General features: G+C 52.7%; 1 protein-coding gene across 1 annotated transcript; it reads left to right on the top strand.

Moving 5' to 3' along the window:
* Positions 1–1,307: 1,307 nt before the first annotated feature.
* On the top strand, positions 1,308–18,790 carry LOC111141438 (syndecan 4). Its single transcript, XM_022493995.1, has 5 exons — positions 1,308–1,394; positions 12,653–12,791; positions 13,805–13,851; positions 14,689–14,887; positions 17,832–18,790. Exons 1-5 carry the CDS (start codon positions 1,326–1,328, stop codon positions 17,981–17,983), a joined length of 606 nt encoding a protein of 201 aa, XP_022349703.1. The 5' UTR covers positions 1,308–1,325; the 3' UTR covers positions 17,984–18,790.
* Positions 18,791–24,142: the final 5,352 nt, after the last annotated feature.

Below are 24,142 nucleotides of genomic sequence, written 5' to 3' on the forward strand. Positions count from 1 at the left end.
TACCTTTAAATCCGTGGGGAAAAGTATGATTGGCATTTGAAGCTTGCTTTACTGCCAAGGATCTCTGCAGCATGAGATTTTCAACCTTTGATAATAATTAAGGGAGGGAAGAGGAGAGATCACTCCCAACTCTTTGCTCTGCAAAGTGTGTGAATTCACAGTTAGCCAACAGAGACCAAAATACTCTGGTTATGAAACCATGCCTCTGCCTTAGAAAGATACATATAATACAAATCAGTCAGGGTGAGAGGTAAGTCTAGGCACCTTTGGTACTTTGATTATCATGGGAAGCTCCCCCTTAATAATTCCAACAATATCTGTATCTGGGAGCCCCAGAGGATTCCACCTCCAGCCCTTCCCTACTGCTTGAGAGGATAAGGGGTAAGGCAGGGGTAAGGCAGGCACACAACTTTCTTTTACAAAGGGTGGAAGCAGATCTGAGACAGACTTGCAGACCAGTTAGAGAGATCACACTTTTTATGAACTTCAAAATTTGGAAAAAGAAACCCATAACACAGAGGTCGGCCATCCTAAGACCAAAAAGTCTGCCCTTGGGGTTGTTTTTTTTTTGTTTGTTTGTTTTGTTTTGTTTTGTTTTGTTTTGTTTTTTGTTTTGTTTTAGCCTGCTGCTAAGAATGGCTTTTACGTTTTAAAATGATGATGGGGGGTGGATCAAAACAAGGATGATATTTCGTGACATGTGAAAATTATATGAAATACAAATTTCAGTGTTCCATAAATACTGTGTTATTAGAACACAGCCACATTCTTTTTTAAGTATTTATAGCTGCTTTCGAGCTACAGTGCTGGAATTCGAGTCAAAGTATTGTGAAGAGATTGAATGGCCCACAAAGACGAAAACATGTAGCTCTTTAAAGAGTAAGTTTGCTGACCCCTTAAAGCTACGCACGTTCACGTCCCATGCGGAATGTGTTGCGTACCCGCAGAGGGGAGCGCACCGCGTTTGAGGAACGCGGGTCTAAAAACTGAAGACCCTGGGCAAGTCCGTGTCCTCAAGTTCCCCACGTATAAAATGGGTTTAGACACAGTGATCTCTCGGGGCCTGCCTGGCAGGGCATCAAAGAAATAAAGGGGACAGGGACTCGGGGTAGATCTCGAGCTCCACGCGCGCGCCGGACGGATCCCTCGGGGTTTCCAGCCGCGTGGGCGGGCGCAGCGCCCCGAGGCCCAGCTTTCGCAGGGGAATTCCGGGCGGGGTGCGGCGGCGGGGCGGGGCCGGGGCGGGGGCCGCCCACCGCCTATAAGAGGGGGCCACACGCTCTCCCCGGTCATTCGCCTGCGCGCCCTCTGCGGACCGCGGTACCATGGCCACTGCCCGCCTGCTCGCGTTGCTGCTGCTCCTCGTGGGCGCCCTCGCCGCCGCTGCGGAATCGGTAGGTGCTTGGAGATCCCCGGGGGGGCGGCCCGGTGCCTCCTTTGTTCCTGGGGGCCTGGGATAGGGGGGCTCGGGGAGCCGCACCTCCCCCAACTGGACGCCGAGGCCGGGGAAACTTGCTGGAAACTTGGCTCTGGGGTCACGGGGAGGCGCCGGGCCGGGGTGGCTGCCCCGCGCGAACGTGCGCTTCAGCCTGTTGCTCTTCCCGCCTCCGCTGGCCTCGGCCCCGCCGCGCGCTCCAGACTCGGACGTGACTAAGCCGGTGTCACCTCTTCTGTCCCCACACTCGCGCCCTTCCCTGGTGATCCTGGGGTAGGCTCCGAGTCCTGGATCCCTCTGCTCGCCCTCCGTAAGCGGCTGGAGCGGCGGCTCTAGAATCCTTCGGGGCCTGGGGACGAAGGGGCTGCGTGTACTCGGAAGGGGGAGGGGGGCCGGTTGTGCTGGGGGGGGTCTTGTTTCACACATCAGGGGGTGAAGAACTGAGCCCTGACGGGTCTGGCCCCAGCCCTGTCACTGGCTTGTGACAGGGCAAGCCCCTGCCCCTTCTGAGTGTCAGTTTCCCTATCTGCACATTGGGCTTGAGGGAACGCAACTGGAGATGACCAGTGCTTCTTTAGGGTCCGCTCTGATCCTTCAAGGGCGGAGGGGAGGGACGATTTGGGCTCAGCACTTCACCAAGAGTTGAACCTTAGCTTTCTGCGAGAATACTGTTTATTTTTGTCGAACTGCACACGGGAAATTGGAGCATGCATCTTGAGTGGGGTAAAGGGGGCTGGGGGAGAGAAGGCCTCAGTGAGCCCGGAGAAGCTCTCCTCTCAATGCCTGGTTGTCCCTGTCCTAGTTTACAAAGCCCTAGGCCAGCAGAAACTCCATTCATCCCAGCAGCCAGTGGGGGAGGAGGGTGACAATCTCATCTGGGAAGTTGGGGGAGTGGGAATTGATGGGAGAGGCTATCTGGCCCCCAGGGACCCCAGCTCTGTGCCCTCTTCATGCCCGTAAGCCCCCCATTTGAGGGGAGAGAAAGTCTGTGGAGTTCAATCATTGTTGAATTCTTTATGGGATTCCTTTCTCTTACGGGCTTCGGGGAAAGTCCTTTCTGCCTGGCAGGCTTCTGTTGAAGAATGAGTGGGACCCGGAGAAGAACAGCAGGCAGTGATGAAAGCAAATATTTAGCACTTATGGTGTGCCTTATGGTGTTCTAATAGCTTTCTAATGGCTATTCTAATGGTCTGTTAAGTAGCTTAATTCTGACAACCCCGCAGTTTACTGTTCTTAAGTGGGTCCTGAGGCTGAGGAGGTTAGCTAACTTACCCGAGGTCGCACAGCTAGTAAGAGGCTGAGTCACTCAAATTTAGGCAGCCAGGCTTCCAAGTTCCTGCTCTTACGATAAGCTGCATTCCGATGCTTTCTGACTGGCTGTCCCTGTGTCCCATCCTCAGGGCCGGCCAGCCTCAAGGAATTCTGAGGTGGAAGGGAACAGGGGCCCAGAGTGGGAGGATGACTTCCACAAATTAAGGGCAACCTGACCGGAAGGTTAGTGTCCGAGCCGGACCCCAGCCTACATCTGCTGCTCCCTAGGCCCCCGAGAGATGTGTTGGAGTCAAGCTGTTGGGGAGACCATTGAAGGCATGTCAGGTTGGGTCCAGTCACACAGCAGTCCCAGTTCAGGGGCTGCTGAGTCGGCAGGTGCTTCATGGTGAGGAGCAGACAGCTGGGTCCTGGGGGCAGTTGGAAGGATACGGTTTGGGGGAGCACAGCTGTGTCAGCCCTGAGCCTGGTGACCCATCAGCTGGGGAAGAGTAGGCCCAGAACAGCTGCTTTCCTTCCGCAGAAAGGTGTCCAGAGAGGTGCCTGACCCTCTCTCATCCTGACCTCAGCACTCCCCTTCCTGGAGAGTGTCACAGACCTTCCACCTCTCATTGGGTCACAAGACTTCCCTCTTTGCTTCCCCTGTCCCTTTCCTGCTGAGGTTGTGGCGGGAAAAATCAGACCTAGTCATAGCTGAGTAGATAATGATGGAGAGGTCTGCCTATTTTTTGCAGGTGGAGAAAACAGGCCAAGGGAGAAGGGGTTTGCTGGTTGCAATTAGGATTTGTGAAGTGCTTTCCAAATGCCAGGTCTGGTGCATTTTATCCTCATGAAAAGCCCAGCATGTGGGGATTGTATTATGCCTACTTTACTGATGGGGGAACTGAGGTCTCCCTCCAGTAGTGCTGTTGCTGCCCCTCCCCAAGTTTCAGGTTTAACCAAAGGCCTGCCCTCCCCTTGGGTGGTACCCTACCCCTAACCCTGAGGGCTTGGTGCCACAAGTTTTGGGAAGGGAACCCAGTCTGAGCAGCCAGCCTCTTCCCCGGTGGGGCTTTCTATCCCAAACCAGTTCTTCTTGTCCAGCTGGGAGCATTCCCCTGAACTGCCTTCCTGCAGCTCCTTCCCCAGCCAATTAAAGACAGCCTTGTTTTGGGAGCTGGACCCCCCCACCCTCCCCTCAGGTATTGCTGCCCAGGGGCACAGCCTGCCGATGTGGCACCAGGCCCAGTGGGTTCTGGGGAAGTGTATTTTAGCTTAGAGAGGTTTCTGGTCTCCGTGAGAATTCTCTCCCTTAACTGCACCAAGGTGGGACCAAGGTGGGAGTGGGGCAGAAGCCCAGGGGCTCTGGGACCCTTGAGTGGCCAGTGAGAACTCTTTGGAATTCTTAGAAGCCCAGAGAGCCGCTAAAGGGGATATTTGGGCCATGGTCTAGAGGGTTCTGTGAGGTTGAGGTTCCGCCATCTGTAAAATGGGGTTTGAAACAAATGACCTTGAATGCCCTTTTCAGCTCAAGTATTTCCCCATCCCCACCACACATAACCACTTCCACCCATGATGGAGGGGATTTCTGCTCTTTTCATCTTCAGTGAAATACTGGTCCCTTAGGACTCAGCAAATGTTTGTATGAATGAATACATGTATGTATGAATGAATACATGTATGTATGAATGAATACATGTATGTAACGTCATTCTGAAAGGTGCGTGGAGTTTATTTATCACGAATAGGAAGGTCTTCCAGGGATACCGTGACACAGGTTTTATTACTCTATTTTTATACGAAACTGATGCTCAGAGGAGGATAGTGGCTTGCCTAGGTCAGAACCGGGTCTCTCTGATAATACAAAGAGTCTGATTGGAGCATCTTCAGAGAACATTCCATATGAGGAAATTGGCTGGGTTTGAAGGCAGATACCTTGAGTTCTGCCTCTGAACTGCAAGGTGACCTTGAGCATATGAGCCCTATCGTTAGGTCTCCGTGTCCTCAACTCTGTAACAAGCCCACCTTGGCCCTCCAAGGGTCCTTCCTGCCCTAAAAACACACCGCTGAGGGGTAGGGAAGCCTTCTTGGCCCCCTGGGTGAAGATCCTAAACAAGAGAAGCTGGGGGGTGGAGACATTCAGCTCTTGCCATCCCCAGCTCCTGGAAACAGCGGGCTTTTCCAAGGACTTGGAGTGCTGGGCTGTCCTGAATGCGGAGCTGGGAGAGCCAGGCTGGGCTTCCAGCCGCAGTTTCCCCTTGGGAGGAATTGGCTCCTGGTTGTTCTCCGCCTTCTGGACTGGTGGGTGTGATTTCCAAATGACCTCTTAAAATTGGGGGAAGGGGCTGGACAGGGCCTGTGAGTCACTGGAGGAGAGCAGTGACCGGCCTGAGTCACCCATTTCCTGGCAACTCTTGGCTAGTAGGATGACTCTGGTGGGGGTGTTGGAATGGGCTCCAGAGTTTTACCTTGTCCTCTGAGACCCTATTCGAGATAGTGTCCAAGCGCCCCGGGCTTTGAGGGGTGCAGGAAATGCCGGTCCTAGGCCTCGGGCCTTCTAGTGCCTTGTGGGTGGGTGGGCTCTGACAGGGTGCAAATCCAGCCAGCCTTCAGAATTGGGCTCGGGACCTGTGCAGAGCAGGTAGAGCTGTTTCCCAGAAAGTTCTGAGCAACCAGAGCAAAGATGGTGCAGTCCAGGTAGGACGGCAACCCAGGAGGCTGATTTTTCTGACGCCCTCTTCTTGCTACCTGGAACTGGCTGGAGAGCCCTGGAATGGTGGTTTGGGCCCAGACTGACCTGACTTGCAGGGGTGTGAAGTCCACCTCTACTCGCTACAGGGCGGTGGGCACGTCGGCCAGTCTCCCCGGCCTCTGCTTCCTGTGCGTTGCGGTGAGGCTGCAAGTAAATCATACAGTGTGTGCCTGGTAGGGAGGTTGCATTCTTAGTGGCAGGACACCAGGTGGTCATGTACCTGGGAGGATCCTAGTCCCAGGGCCCCTGGAACACTCTCTGCCCTCCACTCCCTCCCCCTCCAACAAGGTGGGAAGGGAGGAGTCCAGGGTGGGGCGGATGGATTTCAGATCCCCTGTTTGTTTATTTTAGAAGTGGGCTGTTAGCTAATGATCTGATGGGTTTATATTTAAACAAGAACCAGTTCTCAGCAGCCCCACCCCTCCTGCTGGCATCTGTAGGAAGCCCTGGCTGAGCTGTTTGCCAGCAGCACTGAAGGGTGGTGGGGGTTTGCTAAGGGTATGGGACCACCTGGACAAAGCCCCAAGAGGTCAGACCCCCACTTGGAGGCGCAGAATTTCTAGGCCTACGGAGGCTGAGTATAGAGCTCCGGTATAGTGCTCTGGCCTTGGAGTAGGGGTGTGATGGTGGAGGGGAAGGTAGAGTGTCTGAAAAGCCAGTGGGCTTTCAGTGCAGGTGCCTGGAGAGGGAGGAGAAGGCCTGTGTCAACAGTTGGGGCCTGATTTAACCCCAGAAGGACTGGAAGCCTGACTTCTTGGGCTGGTTAGTTAGTAACTCACTGGTGATCTTCAGGCACGTCCCTGCATCTGGCCAGGCCCTTTGGCCCTGTCAGAGGCAGGGTGACTAGAAGTGGGTCCATTTCACAGCCAGAAAAACCTGAGTCACCATCGCAGCTCTGCTGCTCACCCCGGGACATGTAGTTAGTTAATAAGTCACTTCGCCAATGTGTCCTCAGTTAAACACCCGGTGTGTCACTTAAGGGTCATAATCGGTGTTTGACGAACTTGTAAAGTGCTGGCGTGATCTTAGTTTATTGTGAGCAGATCGACGAGGCTTCTTCCCCAGGCCAGATGTTGGCTTCAGGGAGGTGGCATCTGAGTGCGTGCTGGAGGTGTAAACCGGTAGTTACAGTTCTTGGGGTTCAAAACTTGCTATCCTTTCCAGAGGGCTCCAGGAGTCCCCATGAGATCTCATTTTGATTTGAACAGTTCTTCCTAGCTTAAGCCTTCTACAGTCCCCCCACCTGTCCCTGCTACTTTCATCCTGTCTGTGCCCCCAGTTACTTACCACCCCCACCCCCTGGCCAGTCCCTCTTACTTAGCCCCGCCCCCCGCCCCCTTTTAGTCTGCCTCTCCCCTCCCCCACTCTGCAGGCCCGGAGCTCTGCTGCCCCAGTTTCCTCTGGCACAGTAGAAGAGGCTGGCTAGTCAGGTGACACCTGGGGTAATGGAAAGGGGAGGCAGGGAGAGGCTGGTATGTGTGGAAACAGTGACTTGGTGGAGCCTGCTGGTCGTGGCCAGGCCTGTGGGACTGGCTGTACCACTCGGACCTCAGGCCATGGGGGCAGGGATGACCCGTGGCCGGTCACAGGGAGCGGGACACTCCTTGCCCCGGGAAAGACCTGCTGGGAGACGTCTGTGGGACAGACTGACCCGGTCTGGAGCAGTGGCTTCCCCACGTGTGTGCGCGTGTGGAGGGGGGAGGCTGGGAAGGGGCAGGAAGCCAGCACCCAGGGCTGATCTAATCAGCTGAGACAAGGCTATCGACTCTGCTCTGGAGAACATGGGAGGCTTGTTTACCTCCCGCCCATGGATCCAGCAGGGACTTCGGATCTGCTGCCTAGATTACAAGTCCCAGCTTCAATACACCTCTGTCTCTGTGGCCCTCGGGGAGCCAGCCCCCCTCCCGGCTGTCTCCAGCAGTAATCGGAGCAGTGCCCAGCTTGGTTACCAGGCCCTGAGACAGAGGGAGGCTTGTCTCTTTGAGAAGCGTCTTTTACAGGTGGGCAGACTGGGGGGCAGTGGGGAAAATCCCCATCACCTGCTGGAATGCAGGAGCCCCCCCAGCCCCCATCCTAGCTGGCACCCCAGGATCCTGGAACCCTTAATGTGGAGTGAGTTGCCCTGGGGGGTTGGTGAAAAGTTGGCTGCTGGCAGTGCCAGGCCTGGTTTCTCTCCTAAGTGATTGTGTTCAGAGTAACCCGACCTTGGAGTGGGCAGAGCTGATGGACATTCGAACCCCAGACCTGCCTTAACCCTTCAGGTACCAGAGCACCAGGCTGTGGATTGGTGTGTGGTTTCTTTCTGCCTTTGGATATTTTTTTGTCCCCAAGGAAGGTCAGGAAATACCCCGGGGGTACAGGTCCCCAAGTAGAATGTCAGGTGTCTCTGGTCACTGCTTTTTGCTTCTTTTTGGAAAAATAGCACTGCTTCATTCTTAGTAGAACGGGGACTCCCAAGTTGTATGGACCCATCTCTGGGTTCTTTGCAGTTTCAAGGGACCTGGTTGGTTGTTGAAAAGTCTGGTCCCAGAAGCAAAGTAAATTCATTATAGGTATTTATTCACGATTTGCAAAGCACACTCCCCCCAACCCCCATCCACTGACCACTTTCTAGCAATGGAACTGCTTCCACAGCTTTTCCCTGGTCTCTGAACCCTTTGAGCACTAATCCCTTTAGCCTGAATGAAGGCAGGTGGGGATTAATAATAGCTTCGACTCATTGAGCACCTGCTGTGTACCAGGCCATATGCTGGGTCTCTTGCACACACTGATGCATTGCACTTAATTCTCATCATCCTGCAGGGCACTCTTAGCCCTGCTGACCAAAAGAGAAAGCTGAGGGTTCAAGATGGGACGTATGCCCCAAGACTCTGGTAGTTAGAAGGTGGCCAGACTCTGCTTTGCTTGTGGGTAACCACTCTGCTGGCAGATCCTTCATTTCTGCCGGAGTGTAGAGCTCTGATTGTGGCTCCCCAGTTTGCTCCTTCCGTGGAGTACCTGACCCTTCTGAAGGGATGGGGGAAGTCAGTGATTGTACCAGAGGCCCCTTCTGGGGAATCTCTGGTCAGAATCACTCTGGTGGGTTCAGTGTCCTTGCTCCCCCCCTACCCCGCCCCCTTGAATTTGGCTTGCAGGATTGTCCTTCTGGTCTCACCTCCTGAAAGAAAGGTCAAGTGTGTCCCAGACTCTACCTCTGCTGGGGAAGGAGCCTGAGGGCAGAGTTGGGGGAGGGGGAGGCTCTCCTCTCTCTTTTCCTCCCACCAGCTGACCAGGTCTTGACCTTGAACTTCTCACTGGTGCCCTAGCCAAGTTTTTGTTCTTTTGTTCAAGCAGTATCACTTTCACCTTTGTTTGCTCCCTGGTGGAGCCTGGCCTGGCAACGTAGGGTTGGGGTGGAGAGGTGACGCGTGGGTGGCAGTGAGAAATCTGGTTGTGGCTGAGGCATGGTCTTGAGAAAGATCTGAGTTCAAATGCCAGCTCCATTGCTTTCAGTTGTGTGACTTTGAATAAATGACTCCGTTACACCTGAGTTCCCTCCAGAATGGCCAGAGCACGTTTCGAGACTATTGGACAAATGAGCTCATAAAGAGGAGAATCCAGCTTGGTGCCTGGCGCGAAGTGGATATTTGAGCTGGTCACCCCAGACCCTGCGTGTGCTTTTTTTTCCTGAGGACTGAAGCTTTTTGGGCTTGGGTTGGTGACCTTTTCCTAGCTTCCTGCCTGTAGTGTAAGGGACTGGATGTGGAAATGTCTGGAATGACAGCTGCAGCCTGTGGATTTGCTGAGACCCTTGGTTTTGCTGTCAGAATCCTTGAAGTGGGGTGGGGCGGGGCGGGGGGACAACTCCAGCCTCAAGCACAGAGACTTAGGTTCTAAGTCCAGCTCTGTGGCCAAGTGCTTGGCAGTCCTTGGCAAAGTCCTTTGTCTTTTAATATGCTTGCCGGGTTATAAAATGAGACCATACGGCTCAGCGGCCTTGGTTACCTTCTGGTAACCAAGTTCCTTTAGAACAGAAGTGCACCTCCCCCCTCCTCTGTGGCTAATCTGGGGCGGCATCCAGCATCTCAAGCCCCCCCCCCCCCCCCCCCCGTCACCAACCCCAGGTGCCCACCAGCCCCACGGCAAGCAAGGTCTGTGGGACCCAGGCCCACTGACCTATTCAGCTGGTGATTTCTGTTGCGGTTTGTGAGAAAGGAGACCCAAGGGCCCAGAGAGGATGCCTGTGCGTGCACACTCCCCCGTGAACACACGGTCCGCAGGCAGGGATGGGGGTGAATGGGGAACAGATGGGTAAGCTCCACTGGGAGCATGGTAGGTTCTCTCTGGTCAAGGCTGGTTCTGGCTGCTGAGTGGCCTGGTTCTTCAGATCCACCCCAGCCTGAATGGGCCTTGTCTGCAAAGCGGGTGAGTCAAGGGCCGGCTGCTGGCATGCCCCTCACCCCCATACACACAAAGGGAGGCTTGCCCATTGTTGACCTAGTCTTAAAGGGTTCCCGTTTGGGAATTTCCCTCTTGTCAGGAGTCAGGGGCAGAGAGGAGCAGAGAGAGAGAGGGTGCTTCTGGAAGAGGGATTTGCTTTCCTGTGCCCTCCCATGAGCATGCCCCACAGAGCTTCTTCCACGCCCGGGGACTTGCTGGAGGAAGGCACATTGGCCCCTCTAATGTGTCCTGAGTGCCCTGGGATAGGTGTCTGACTGGGTCGACAACTGGCTGTGCCGCGGACCCCTGGTGCGATCTTAGCCAAGCCATCTATCCTCTCCAGGAACCTGGTATAGAAAGGAAAGGGGAGGGATCACCAGGCAACCCCTGAGAGGGCTGAACTGCCAGTGAATCTGGGTTTCAGCTTTGGTTTCGAGACGGCCATTCCTCTCCTAGTCTCCATCTGGCTAATGAAAAAACTGAGCTAGTAACTCTCAGCCAATCAGCATGCTAATTCCATGGGTTGTTTTGAAACTCCCCTTAGCACTTTCACATAGTAAAAGAAGGGCAGGACGAGTAAACAACATTCCAGGGCTCCGGGGGACAGGAACGCTACCTGAAACAGCCCAGTGTTGGGACCCCAGCCCCTTTCTGCGGGACTTGGAGCTGTGACTCGCACAGGTGGTCTGGTCTCTGGGCCAGGTCAACAAGTGGCCAAAGGACCATTTTTTTTCCTCTGCTGGGCTGCATTTGACCTCCACTCGCTGCTAGGGTTCCTGGCTAGCTTGGGTGGCTGGGCATTCTGTGTGCCCGTGTGTTCCTGCAGGTGTTCGTGCGCAGTGGTGAAAGGCTCAGGTGTGCCTCGTTCTGGTCTAGCGTGGCCGCTTTCTGCCAACGTGACCTTGGGCAAGCCACTTAACCTTTCTGAGGACCCAGTTCCACTTCTGCACAGGATTTATCAGGAGGATGTACTTCGTTTGCTAAGGGCTTGAGAGGTCCTGCTCTTGGAGATTTGGAGCCTGGGGGAATTCAGGGCTGGAGATGGGGGCGGGAACACAGGGACCTCGCCCCAGGGACAGTTTCGCAACCGATGTAAGGAGCCTTCCTCCCAGGCTGCCAAACCATAGCCACAAGCACGGGGCTGTGTGCGGGGGTTGGAATTCCAACACCAGCAGCTCAGCAGCTCCTGATTCCCGAGTCATGAAGTCATCCCCAACCAGGGCTTAACCCCTTCTGGCTCCCCACCCCCACGTGTGCCCAGTGTTCAACAAAGACTGTCCCATCCGGTGGAAGAGGGCTGCGTGCCCGCTGCCTTCCTCCTAACCTGACCCTCCTCCCTTCCCGGAATCCAGCATCTACGCTTCCGGGGGTGGAAGAGGGCACTGGAGTCAGGTCCTGCCCACCTCTCCCCGGAAGCCAGTGGAGGAAGTTCCAACGAGCCTGGGCCTCTCCTGCAATGCTTACCTTGTTCTAGGAACAGATGTCCACACACCACCCCCTCCCCAACTCCCGTCACTGACAGTCTCAGCTGGCTGAAGGGACAGTCTGCAGCAGTCAAAAAGACACTTGGCCTCTCCACTCTTGAATTATCTGGCTGACTCAGTTTTGTGACCTTAGGCAAGTCACTCTCCTGTCCAGAGCTCAAATTCCCTCCCGATTCTGGGAAATGAGAGGACGGGCCCTCCCTGGCCTCTGTAGCTGGTATTCTGGGGGTTGTGAGCAGAGCCCCTAAATAGTAGGCACTTTAGTATCTGAGTAAATGGTGGGGGTGGGGGGGACTTTGCTCAGGGTTGTTCTTTGGGAAGCCTTAGCCCCAGAGCTAAGAGAAAGGTGGTAAGCATTCTGAATGTTTCCTACCCTTGTGAGCTCTGGGAGATGGGAACAGTAGCTGATGTTCTTAATCGGACCTTGGGGAAGCCTTTGCCTCCCTGGACCTTGATACTTTTACCTTTGAAAGCTTCTTGGTGGAAGTGGACTTAAGATTCTGCTGTGATGTGATGGGCTGGGCCCCTGTGGGGTAGGGACAGAGGACATTTGTGGGTGCTGGAGGGGATGGTCCGTCCACAGGGTACCTCTCTGTACCCTCTCCTGGGCTGGTACAGAACAGATCTGTGGGAGATGCTGGAAAACTGAGTAGAAGAGTGTGCTAATGGACTTGTGAGTCACCAGGTCTGCGCAGTGCCTGGCCTGAGGCTGCCCTAGGGTGTGGGTGAGCCAGCTCTGTCTGTCCCAGCCCAGTCTGAGTCAGCTGGGAAGGGTGTCCTAGACTGGGCAAGACCAGGGCTGGCCGCCCTTTCCCTGCTTTGGGTGAATCAGCTGTGACTCCAGGAGCATCCTGGAACCCTGGAGTGTTATACCCTCCGGCCTGTGTGGTTCTGTCATTAGGCAGCTTGATGCTGAATCCTCACGCTTCCACCTATTGCTGGTGTGAAAAGGAAATGCCCAGTTTCCTCAGTTGTAAAATGAGGTTAAATATATGCCTTAGGTGTTGAGAACAGGGACTGACACGTAATAATTGTTTAGTCAGTGGTAACTAGTAATATTGAATGTTGTTGAGTTTTAATAAATAAAACTTGATGAGTTTTATTAGCCCAGGTTGGGAAAGAGATTTGCCTAAGGTCACACAGCAAGTTGGGGACCAGGAGGGGTGTCCTCCAGGTTCTGGTCTGATTACATTCCAGCACCCCAGGTTATCTTACTGAATGCCCACTTCACTGCGTTTTGGGGCTGGGGGGGGGTGTTACAGAGCACCGGGGGGCTACTGATGTGGCTGAGGTGGCTTCCCTTTTTTATTTTAGATCCGAGAGACTGAATTCATTGACCCCCAAGACCTCGTAGAAGGCCGATACTTTTCTGGAGCCCTACCAGACGACGAGGATGTTGGGGGCCCTGGGCAGGAACCCGATGACTTTGAGCTGTCTGGCTCTGGAGATCTGGGTATGGAGGGTGTGTGGTGGGCTGCCTGGGGTCCTAGGGCTGGAGGGAAAGTGACCTCACCGAGCACAGGGTAGTGAGCTTGCCTGGAAACTTGGGTTTGGTTCTGGGTGGTTTCCTGCAGTGCTCCTCCCCTCTCAAAAAAGAGGAAACAAAAGTAACTATCAACCCTTTTCCATTCCTGGCAACCCTCCTTGGGCAAGTTGTTTGTTGCTTGGAGTTCATTTGTAGCTCTAGGTTTTCTGAGCACTGGCCTGGACCTGTCTGCCTGTGGCTGGGGGCCTGGTGGCGGTGGGGCTGGAAAGACCTGACAGTGTTTTCTTCTGAAAAGGAGAAGGACCTACTCAAAGGCCTGGGAGCATGTGTGGGCAGAGGTGTGGGTGGGGAGCCAGGAACAAGCTCCTGCTTCGGGGTGGGGGGGGTGGGTGAAGGGGCCAGGCTTCTGGGCCCTGGATGAGGGGGAGCTAGGGCTGTTCCTGGTCTTCTGTGATTCCCTGGCTCCTCCAGAAGCATCCTTCCTGGGTGCAGAGGGGTGTGAAAGATGAGAAGTTGGAACTTTGGAGTCACGTAGTTTTGAGATCATGCTGTCTCCTGTGACCTCTGAGCCTTGGATTCCAAATCTGTAAATGCTGTGAAAGATAGTCTCATATTTAATATTACAATCTAGAGTCTTCTCAGAGAACTCCCCTGGGGATCTTATGAAAATACAGACTCTGATTCAGTGGGCCCCGGAATTCTACATTCCTGACCAGCTCCCAGGAGAGGCTCTTGGTCCCTGAATCCAAGAGCAGGGGTTACAGAGTATCTGCTCCACTCCCTGCCCAGCATTCTTGTGAAAGAACCAGGGAGCCCATTTTACAGATGAGGTAACTGAAGGTGAGGTGGGAATGGCCACTTGTTGTACCTTGAGCATAGGAAGGTTGTACGTTAGGACTCCCACCAGCTGTGGCTGATAAAGGGGGAGGTCCTTTATTTACGGGGAAGTGACCACTCACACAGCCTTTCTGACCTTCCAGATGACTCAGAGGACCCCCAGATCCTTCCTAAAGTGATCCAACCCCTGGTGAGTAATTCATGCTTTTTTGCCTCTCCCCACGTGCTCCTCTGTAACACCTGTTGGGAGGGGTCCATAAGTTGAGGGTCTGACCTCCTGCTGCAAGAAAGCTTTTATTTGTGGCCTCGGCATCGTAGGGGCAGGGTCGTGGGTGGGCCATCCTTCCTGCAGGGATAATCACTGTCAACACTTAGATGTGTTTCCAAGGTCCTTTCTGTGCATTCCTAGGTATTTCCCAACATAAATATCAAATTGTAGATAACAGTTGTGTGTGCTGTATTTTTCACTTAAAGTGGTCAGGAGTTTGAGTATGTTTGCCCACATAATTAAATCCACTTCCTAGGCATTTATATAGGCTGCATAATCCTAGTTCACTGTTTTTCCCTTATTGATGAAAATGTTATTTATGATTTTTTTGACTTCCTGAAATTATAACACTAAGCAGGTGTCTTTCACTCAAATATCTGATTAGCAACTTGGGACAGAGACCCATAGGCAAAGTTACTGCCTTAAAGGGCAAAGCAGTTTCTGCCTGCAGCTTTGCCCTCCGGGTGGCGATTCTCAAATACCCAGTAACCAGCAGCGAATGGGAACACGTGCTTCCTAGCACCCTGGTCCCATTATTCATTCCCCATTTGGGACAGATCTGGAAAGGTTGAGGGTGAGCATTCGATGGCATAGTGGTTGAGAGGTTGGTTGGTGCTGCTTTCTGTCCCAGGCCCACCTGGTTCAGCCAGCACGATGGCAGAAGCAGACTCCCTCCCTGGCTGAGTGTTCCTGTCCCCTGCCCGGGTGCGTCCCAAGGCCACGCTGAGTGTTTGTCTCTCCTCCTTCCACCCCATCCAGGTGCCTCTAGATAACCATATCCCTGACAGGGCAGGGCCTGGCAGCTGGGTCCCCAGTGAACCCAAGGAATTGGAGGAGAACGAGGTCATCCCCAAAAGGATCTCGCCCTTCGAAGGGGACGAGGACGTGTCTAACAGGGTGTCCATGTCCAGCACTGCGCAAGGCAGCAGCATCTTCGAGAGGACCGAGGTTCTGGCAGGTGAGGTTCTCACTAGAGACTTTGAAGGGGGAGGGGACTCAGGGGAGATGGTGCTGCAGACACAGATGCCTTGGGCTCCTTGGTGCCCCTTCCTTCCCACCACAGGGTACCCTGGAGACTCAAGGACTACCCCTCCCTAGGGGGTGGGTCTGATGGGGCTTGTAGCCTGCCGGAGGGAGAGGAAGAATTGCATATCAAAGGCTTCTGAAGAACAGCGTGAGAGTCGTCACTTGCCTTGTTAAGTCCTGTCTTCCTTTCAAAACATTTGCACAACCTGGTGGGTGGTTGGTGCTGGGGAGTTAATTATTAAACATTGACTTCCCTTGAAAGTCCCTTGAAAGCCCCAAGACTCCTTGGATTGGGTTGTCTCCCCATCTACCTGCTTGGTCACTTGATGGCCTTATGACCTTGGCTGAGAAGCTTTCCAACCCCATTGGAGGAGGGGAGACTCAGTTTGCTCCTCTCTGAGTGGGTACAATGCTACCCCTTGGTAGGTGTCATAACTCCTTGAAAATTAGAATCTGAAATAATTTGGGCACCCGGAAAGCACTTTCCTGTTTTGTTGGTACAAGCTGTCATTGAGTCCTCACTGACTAAATCCTGGGTGGCATATCGAGGTCCTTCCTATGACAGATTAAGACACCGAGGCCTGGAGAGAGAGGTTCAGGGTTGGCCTGACGTGAGAGCCACAGGGTTCTTGACTGGTGTGCTATTGTGGGAGCTCTGCCCCAGGATGGGGCTTCGGGTGTGGTCTTCATCTGGGGTGGCCACTGCTCCCTTTTCCCCTCCCTGGCAGCTCTGGGATCTGGGTTGTCAGAGGGAACTGTCTTTCTGGCCAAGTCTGAATAGGCCAAGGGTCTGTCTGCATGAACCAACCTGGTGAATGGGTGCCCCGGGCCCAGGCTTGGTTACTTCTGTCTCCTGGCAGCCAACTGGGCTAGTACCTCCCAGGAGGCTTGTGGTACAAGGAAAGAGATCTGTGCCCTGTATTTTGCAGATAAGGCTCCTGGGAGAATATAACCCCAGGTGACCTTGGGCCCAGCTCAGCCTTGATCCTGGCCTCCTGGTTGCTGTGCCATGTAAGAGGGGTAGTGGGTGCTGTTGGAACCAGAGAAGCCCTTAGAGACCTTTTCACCTTCTAAGCTTCTGAATATTTGGTAAAACCTCCCCCATCTTTTTCAACCACAGAGTTTCGCTTTTAGCTGGCGTACGTGGGATCAGCATAGGGTTTTTCATGCACCAGCTAAGGGTTTTGCTGCTTTTTAAAGAAAAATGTTAAAACCACTGATCTAGTCCAAGCAAGTGTGTCTTATAAATGGGAAGACTGAGGCCCAGAGAAAGCAAACCACTTGCTTGGGTCACATAACAAGAGACAGAACCAAAGCGAGGTCATCTCTTAAGCCTTCCAGTTGAGAATTAGACACGTGTAAGATCTTCATGTGAGAAGTGGTGTAACTGTTGTGCTAGTTGGGGTGAGACCATCCATTCCAGTAACATCCCGGTGGCACCTGGGTGCTTGCTAGATGCCTTCTGATCCGTGTGTCTCCCTCACTGGGTCCCCACAACCCGATCAGACAGGTACGTATGTCTGGCTCTCTGGAAGCTCAAGCGAAGCCAAATCACATGTCCAAAGTCACAAAACTAGCCCTGGTATTTGAACCTAGGACCACAGTCACTTTTGAGACTGTCCTTGAACCTTGTGGAGAGAGAGGCCCAGCACAGACCAATGTCCTGATAAGAAGAGCCAGGAGGTTATCAGAGGGGAAGGGTGATAAAAAACAGTCATGGAATTGAAACCTCATTCCATGTGCTTTTTCTGTATTTTTGGGGGGTCACTTTGTTGTTGCTTTTTCATAGAGTTTTAGCCAAGAAAGAACCTTCCCAGGCTCCTCTGTGCCACTCTGCCCCTGTTCTGTGCATAGATTTGGAGTATGTGCAGGGATGGAAAATTAATCTCCTTAGCCGTAGTAAGACCGAATTAGGGGACAGTCTGCCCCAACAAGGATTCTGTGAGCTATCCCTGCTCCCTCAACGAGCAGGCTAGAGCCCTTCAGGCAGCCTAACGTTCTGCAAAACAGCTGTTCACCTGAGGTCAGCAGCCCGTGTCTGCCTGACCCCAGCAGGCACCTTTGGCCAGTGTTCTGCTCTGAGCTGAATGGGGAGAGGCATTTCTTAAACACATAACTGGCGTGCCAGGCCCAGTTCAGGGTGCTGGGGACACACATAACCACCAGAGTTTACGGTTAGTGAGTACTGAGCCTCCGCCGTACATTGTTCTGAGTATTTGCGGTGGGTTAATTTATTTAATCCTTAGGACCCGTGCGTGAGAAAGGTCCTCCTGTTTCCATTTTGCAGTGAGAGAGATGAAGGCGCTTGCCCGATCGCACAGCCAGCGATGAGTAACGGGAGTGGGTTGTAGGCTCAGCCCCTGAGCTGCACACAGAGGAGAGGAAACCACAATATGTCATTGCCTGTGACACAGTAGCATGGCCCCATGTTTGCATGTCCGAGCTGTGTTTGGTAGCGTGCCCGTGTGTGCATGGAGCACTTTTGTACCTGTCCGTGCAGGTGTGCGCACACAGAGTCTGCTACACAGTGTGCCGTGCTCAGGCCTGGCGGGGGTGGGGCGAGTATGTAAAGCGGGTTGTCAGAGCCTGGGGGTTTGCTGGCTCCCGGCCAGTGGGTGCTAAGCTGTCGCAGGGGCATGCCTGGCTGTGGGCTCCCGCAGGTGCAGGTTGGAATGGTGGCTTTGCCACACTTGCCCTGTGGTCTTCAGTGACTTAACAGTGACCCCCTCCCACCACCCCCAGTCTTGTGAATGAGGTCGTTCTGAGCACAGGTGACAGCAAGGGGGAGGCTAGATGTAAGAGAGCTGATCGGGTGGGGGGACTTGGCAGTGTGCCCAAGGTCCTGACCTCCAGTTCTCCCCATTCTTCCCCTGCAGCTCTGATCGTGGGTGGCGGTGTGGGCATCCTCTTCGCCGTGTTCCTGGTCCTGCTGCTGGTGTACCGCCTGAAGAAGAAGGACGAAGGCACCTACGACCTGGGCAAGAAACCCATCTACACAAAAGCCCCCACCAACGAGTTCTATGCCTGAAGTGCCCACCTGGGCACTGATTGGCTTGGACCTCCACAGGGGAGGGAAGCCGAAGGATTTGGAAGGATGGACATTAGGGTAGGGGGAGGGCTACCTAATACTGACCTTTCAGCATCTCCAGCTCTGATAATGTTTCAAGTGTCGGAAGAGACATCATCTTCTGTTCCCTGCCTCTTCTTGATTCTCTGGGCCTCGGTTGTCCTGGCAGAAAAATAGGGTTATCCTTGGCCTTGCTGAAGGCAGGTCTGGGATTGGATCCTTTCTTGATCTTAAACTTAAAATGTGGGCCCAGCTTACAGCCTGTCCTGAACCTGCCTCACCCAGAGCCCCTCGGAAGCCGGGAAGGGAGTCCTGCTGGAGCTCTGCCCCCAGCAGCCTTCTCCCTCCCTCTTGTGAAAAGGAGCCAGGAGAAGGAACTAGAACCATCTGCACCTTGAGACGCGTCCATCCAAGGGCACTTGTGACCACACTACAGGAGTCTGTGGCACACCTTGGGCCATTCTCGGCTCTTTCAAGTTGACTTTTTGGAAATCAACCTTTTTTATTTGGGGGAGGGCGTGGGGAAGGAGGGAGGCTGGGTAGAAGAAGTCCATACTAGAACGGATTTGCAGAGTATTTGTAAATCTACCTTAAGCGGGGTAGTTTTTTCTGATTGGTTCATTCCTTGGTGTAGGGCCTCTGCCTGGGCAAGAATGTGCCGATGCCAAGACCTTCTCCGCTTTCTTGCACTTTCCACAGTACCTGCGAAGTTTCTATTTAATGGCTTTTTAAAATTTTGTTTCCCGAAAATGAGAGAAGAGATGGAGATACGATTTTTATTAATTTTTTTTTTTTTTTTTTTAGTATTTATAGCTTCAGATAGGGCCCTCTTTCCTCCTTTTCTTTAAATATCCTTCCCATTTTTTTTTTTTTTTTAATACTTAACACTACCCCTGCTGATGACCTTGGCCCTTTCTGAAGCTGCTTCCTCTAAGGAGTAGCTTTTGCTGAAACAGTTTTCTAGCAGATCACAAAATATAATGTAGGGGATGGTGGGATATTTGTGTCTCTTTTCTTGTAATATATTATTATTTTTCCTTGGTTCTAGAAAAATAGATAAATATATTTTTTCAGGAAATAGTGTGATATGTCCCATTTGAGGTTGGCTGGATGGTTGAGTGAGTGGATTTTCATGTGGCTGAGTGGGTTTTTGCCTCTCTCTCTCTCTCTCTCTCTCTCTCTGTCGCTCTGTCTCTCTCTGTTCCTGGTGCCTTCTCCTGATTGGGCTGGAGTAGTTGCGGGTAGGCAGTTCTGCCTTCTTTGTAGCTTCTACTTTGAGCCCAACTGGTGTTCCTTTGCTCTCCCCAAATTTCTGAGAAAATTGGAGAGCTGTGCTATCCACTACGGTGGCCACTGGCCACATGTGGCTATTCAAATCAATGAAAATTGCACAAAGTGAAAAATTCCTTCCTCATTTACACTAACGACATTTCAAGTGCTCATTTGCCACATGTGACTCGGGGCTGCTTTAGTGAATAGGCAGGTAGAGACCATGTCCACCTGTTGAACCACAGTGCTAGAGAACGAAACTGACTTAACAAGTCCCAGCCCCAGCCTTGCGGGGGGAACCTTCTCTCCCTGGGCAAACTGGGAGGATGGGGAGGGCTGATGGGGCCCTGGCGCTGTAGCGTGTTATCGGTGACCCTGCTGCTCCACAAAGAAGAGGACTGGTGGCCTAGCCTGGGCAGGCCGCCTCTTCTGTCCCCACTGGCTGGGGTACAGGGGAGTCGCCCTTGCCTCCTGCATCCTTCACCCCTACAACCTGGGATCCCAGCTGGCTGGGTCCTGTGCACTGCCCTCCTCCCCCTTGCCATGTCCTTTCCCTCTGGCTATGTTGGAAGTGAGCACATCTTACAGCCACCTCACACTGTTGTCTGTTACTTAATTTTTTTTTTTGATAAGATAATAAAACCTGGTACTTTCTAGATTGCCTGTCTCTGTCATTTTTAAAGTTTGTAAGAAGTCATCCTTTCTGGGTTCTGTATCCCTTGATAGCAGTGGACCCTGAGATAGTTGCCTGACCAGATCCAGATCCCGATCCCATTGGTGGGGCCAGACACCAAAGGCAGAGAAGTAAGAAACCAAGGAAGGGCCTGGAGAGGAGGAGAATCAGAGAGTACAAATGGCGGGCTCCTGGGTGGCTCAGTTGGTTGGGCGACTGCTTTCGGCTGAGGTCATGATCCCAGAGTCCTGGGATTGAGCCCCATGTTGGGCTCCCTGCTCAGCAGGTAGCCTATTTCTCCCTCTCCCTGCTCCTGCCCTCACTCACTCTCGTCTCTCTTCAAGAAATAAGTAAAAGTGCACGTGGCAACCTGTGGGCTTGTCGTGCCTGCCTTGGTTTTTTGTTCAGATGGTACCTTGTTTCAAACAAGTCCTTGGATTAGGTGTCAACTATAGAAATGAGGGTGTTTCCCCATGTAAATCCAGATGCCCCACTACTCTGGGGAAAAACTCATAAGATTTGGCTCCTCTCCAGCCACATGGCCACAGTTGGAAGTTGCTCACAGTCAGGATCTGTCTAGACATGGGTTCTGTGGGTTGCCATAGTCTTTGTCCACCTGCTGTCACTCTGCTTGGCCTCTTCAGGCATTGTGGTAGGCAGGTCTGGACAGAAGCCATTGGTGCCTCTCTTGATCCTGGTAAAAGCCTTTTACCAAGGGGGAAACCTGCCCTGAGCTTGTCTGCAGAGTTAAGCCTGAATTCCAGGGCTTTGGGCTTTGGTGGTCTAACCTTGGTGCCATGTCTCCCAGTGCTTAGCTGGGGTCAGGCGAAGGATTCAGAGGAACTGGCAGTAGAAGCAAACCCTCAGGTCACATGCCTGTGCCAGAACCCACTCTGCTTCACACCAGCACCCGCTTCTTTGGCACAACAATTCCACAAAGTGTGTGCTGTCAGTGTCCCCGTTATACAGGTGGGGACGCTGCAGCTAAGAGGTTACAGGACTCGTCCAAAGTGACCCAGCTAACCAAGCGTAGAGGTGGGATTTGAACCCAGGCACTTGGGCTCTGGAGTCCACCCACAACCACATTGCCCATCAGAGCTTTTATGTGGCCCAAGGCCCCTTCACTGGAGGCTGCTTGGGACCGTTAACCCCCTCTGAAGCAGCCAGCCTGGCCTCAAGTCCCTCCCGAGTCCCAGGTGGCTTGAGCAGATCTCTGTTCCTCATAACCGGGTTCTCGAAGAAGTTCTTCACATCTGTGAGACCTGGTAGCTGGTGGCCCCGTGGCTGTTTCAATTGAAAGTAATTTTTAAAAACAAACGTTCCTCAGTTGTCCCAGCTGCATCTCAAGGGGTGAACAGCCACGTCCAGCTGCTGCCGCTCTGGGCCGTGCAGACACAGGCAGAGCATTTCCACTGTTCCAGAAATCTCGGTCAGGCCTGTGTCGGGTGATGTGAGACAGTGGCTCGGGACCTCTGAACTTGGATTTCAGCTTTAACAGCTGTTACCTTGTGTGCCAGCAGCCTGCAGAGGGGAAGGTCAGAGCCAGGGACCAGAAGGTGCTCAACAAAAGGCACCCTATTCTCATCAGCGCCATCCTTTGGGTAAGCTTAGCTCCAAGAGGCCCCCCAATGACCTATCGCTGTGCAAAATTACCCCCTGATGGAGGGGCTAAGGACCAGTATCTCGCAGAGTTTCTGCAGATCAGGAATGTGGGAGCAGCTGAGCTAGGGCGTGTGGGGCCTCTCGAATTTGTCGTCAGAATGCTGACCAAGGAGGCAGTCATCTAGAAACTTGACCCGGCTTGGAGGATCCACTTCCAAGGTGGCTCACCCCCATGTCTGGCAAGTTGGTGCTGCAGGCTGTTGACAGGAGGCCGCAGTTTCTTGGCATGTGGACCCTCAAGGGCCGATTGTGTGTCTTCATGACATTGGTGGCTGCCATTCCCCAGACAGTGATCCATGAGAGCAGGAAAGTACAATGCCTTTTATGGCCAAACCTCGGGTCCCGCACTGTCACTTCCACGAAGTAGCCTCTTGGTCACACAGGTCAGCCCCATTCATTGTGAAAGGAGACTCCAGGAGGCAAGACCCCTTAGAAGCCATCTTAAAGGCTGGGTTCCATATATCCTGGCTTCTGGCCAACTCTGGACAGGGCTTCATTTCCCTAAGTGCTAACTCTGAGTGCAACTTGGGATAATATTATTTCTGAGGATTGGGCACAGGATGCAAAGTAGATTTTAGACAGTATTGAGCCATTTTGTTCATGATTTTGCCATTTTCCTGAAGCAGTAAAAACATGGATCCCTGTATGGGGCAATTCCTCCATGGGGCATGGGGAGGCCTATAGGCCAAAAAGATTCCCCCTTGCCAGGAATTTGCTATGTAGTTTTGGGGCATGAAAGAGTCAGAATTCTAAGGTGTTCCCCAATAATTCTGCCCTCTGTTGTAGACACCTGTTATTCTTTCCCCTTGAACGTGGACAGGACCTGTGAACATGATGGAGGCCACCTCTATGACCAGGTTACATTAGATAGGAAAGGCAAAGGGGTTTCGCAGAGGTAACTGATGTCCCAAATTAGTTGATTTTTGAATTAGTAAAAAGGGAGAGTACCTTGGGCGGGCCAGGCATAATGATTAGAAAGCACAGATAAGAGGGTCTGGAACCTTCCTGAGAAGAGAGATGCTCTCCTGTTGACCTTGAGGAAGCAACCTTCCAGGAGTTCTACAGCTACAAGGACATGAGTTTTGCCAGCTGTGAACTTGGAATAGGATCCTTGGCCTCAGACAGACTGCCCTGTGAGCTCTGGCTCGCACCTTGATTACAGTGTTGGGAAATCCTTAGCAGATGACCCAACTAAGCAATTGCTTGGACTCCCAGTCCGTGGAAACTATGGGACAGTAAACAGGTGTTATTTTCACCCATTATATCTGTGCTAGTTTGTTACACGACATAGAAAACTAATACAGGAAGGTCACCTGCCTCTGGGTCACCAGTTTCCCCATCCGTGAAATGGAGGGGAACACAATGTCTGGGTCACCTCTAAATGTACTTCTGGAGGAATGACAATGAAAGCAAGGTTCCCATATAAAGTGGGGACAGTGGGGCAGGTCCTGCTGAAAGTGTTTTACATATATTGGTTATTTTATTCCTCGGGACGCCTTGTGAAACCAATACTTCCCCCTTTACAGAAGGGGCAACAGAAGCACAGAGCGTTTAAGCGACTTGAACTTGCCGAACCTGCCCAGCTTCAACATAAAACTTGGCCTCCAAGATGGCTGTATGGAGCCATACAAAGCTACCATTTGTATTCCTTGATTTTAAGGTGATCCCTCTGAAAACACATATGAATCATTAAGTGTGAGAAGGGAATAGATCTATGTGTATCAGGACAAAATCAGCCAAGCCCAGGATACTCCTTGCCAGGATGAGGTGTGGACGGCACCCTTCCAGACACCAGCCAAGGCTGGGGAGGAGAGGAGGACGGTTTGAACCAGATGGGGGCTGGGGGATGAGCTCTTCAGAGTAGGCTCCCCATTAGCCCTCTATCATCAAAGGGAATCCATAAAGAAGTTGGTCACAAGGCTTTGCCTTCCCCTAGAACTTTGCCTGCCTCTGGGGCGCGCAGCCAGCTGGAGCAGGTGTTTACCCCTTCGGCCCCTGAAAGCATTATTGTGCCACTACTGCCCCGCCTGCCTTTTTCCCTGGGGTTTGGGAAGAGAGCCAAGCCTGCCTGGAGGGCCTTTTTTTGGTGAGTATGGTCAGGGATGACTCTTACAGAACTTAGTGGACATTATCTAATTGGTTTCATTCCCCTTGAAGCTGTTTCCTCCCTCCCTTGCTGTCTTTGCGGTCTGTGCCTTCAGCAGTCTACAGTCTTCCCCAGGGAGGAAGGTGTCTGAGAATTCTACCCACACTGCGGTTTTAACAGTTCCTCTGAGAAAACCCCACTTAAAAGAAACAAAAGAGAGAGAAACCCAAGAGTCAATGCTTAAGTCTGTAGACTAGGCTGGTTATGGTGGAACCTCAGGCAACGTGAGCTGGTAAACTAGGAGATTTTAGAACCGAGATTTTGACTTTATTCTTGCTCTGAGAACCCCAGAGTCCCAGATTTAGCATCAAGAGTATAGGATTTAAATTGGGCTCTGCCATCATCCTGTTCTTGGAGTTTCGTGGTCCTT

This window comes from Enhydra lutris, unplaced genomic scaffold (genome assembly GCF_002288905.1).
Source record: "Enhydra lutris kenyoni isolate GAN:26980312 unplaced genomic scaffold, ASM228890v2 scaffoldscaffold6, whole genome shotgun sequence".
Taxonomy (NCBI): Eukaryota; Metazoa; Chordata; class Mammalia; order Carnivora; family Mustelidae; genus Enhydra; species Enhydra lutris.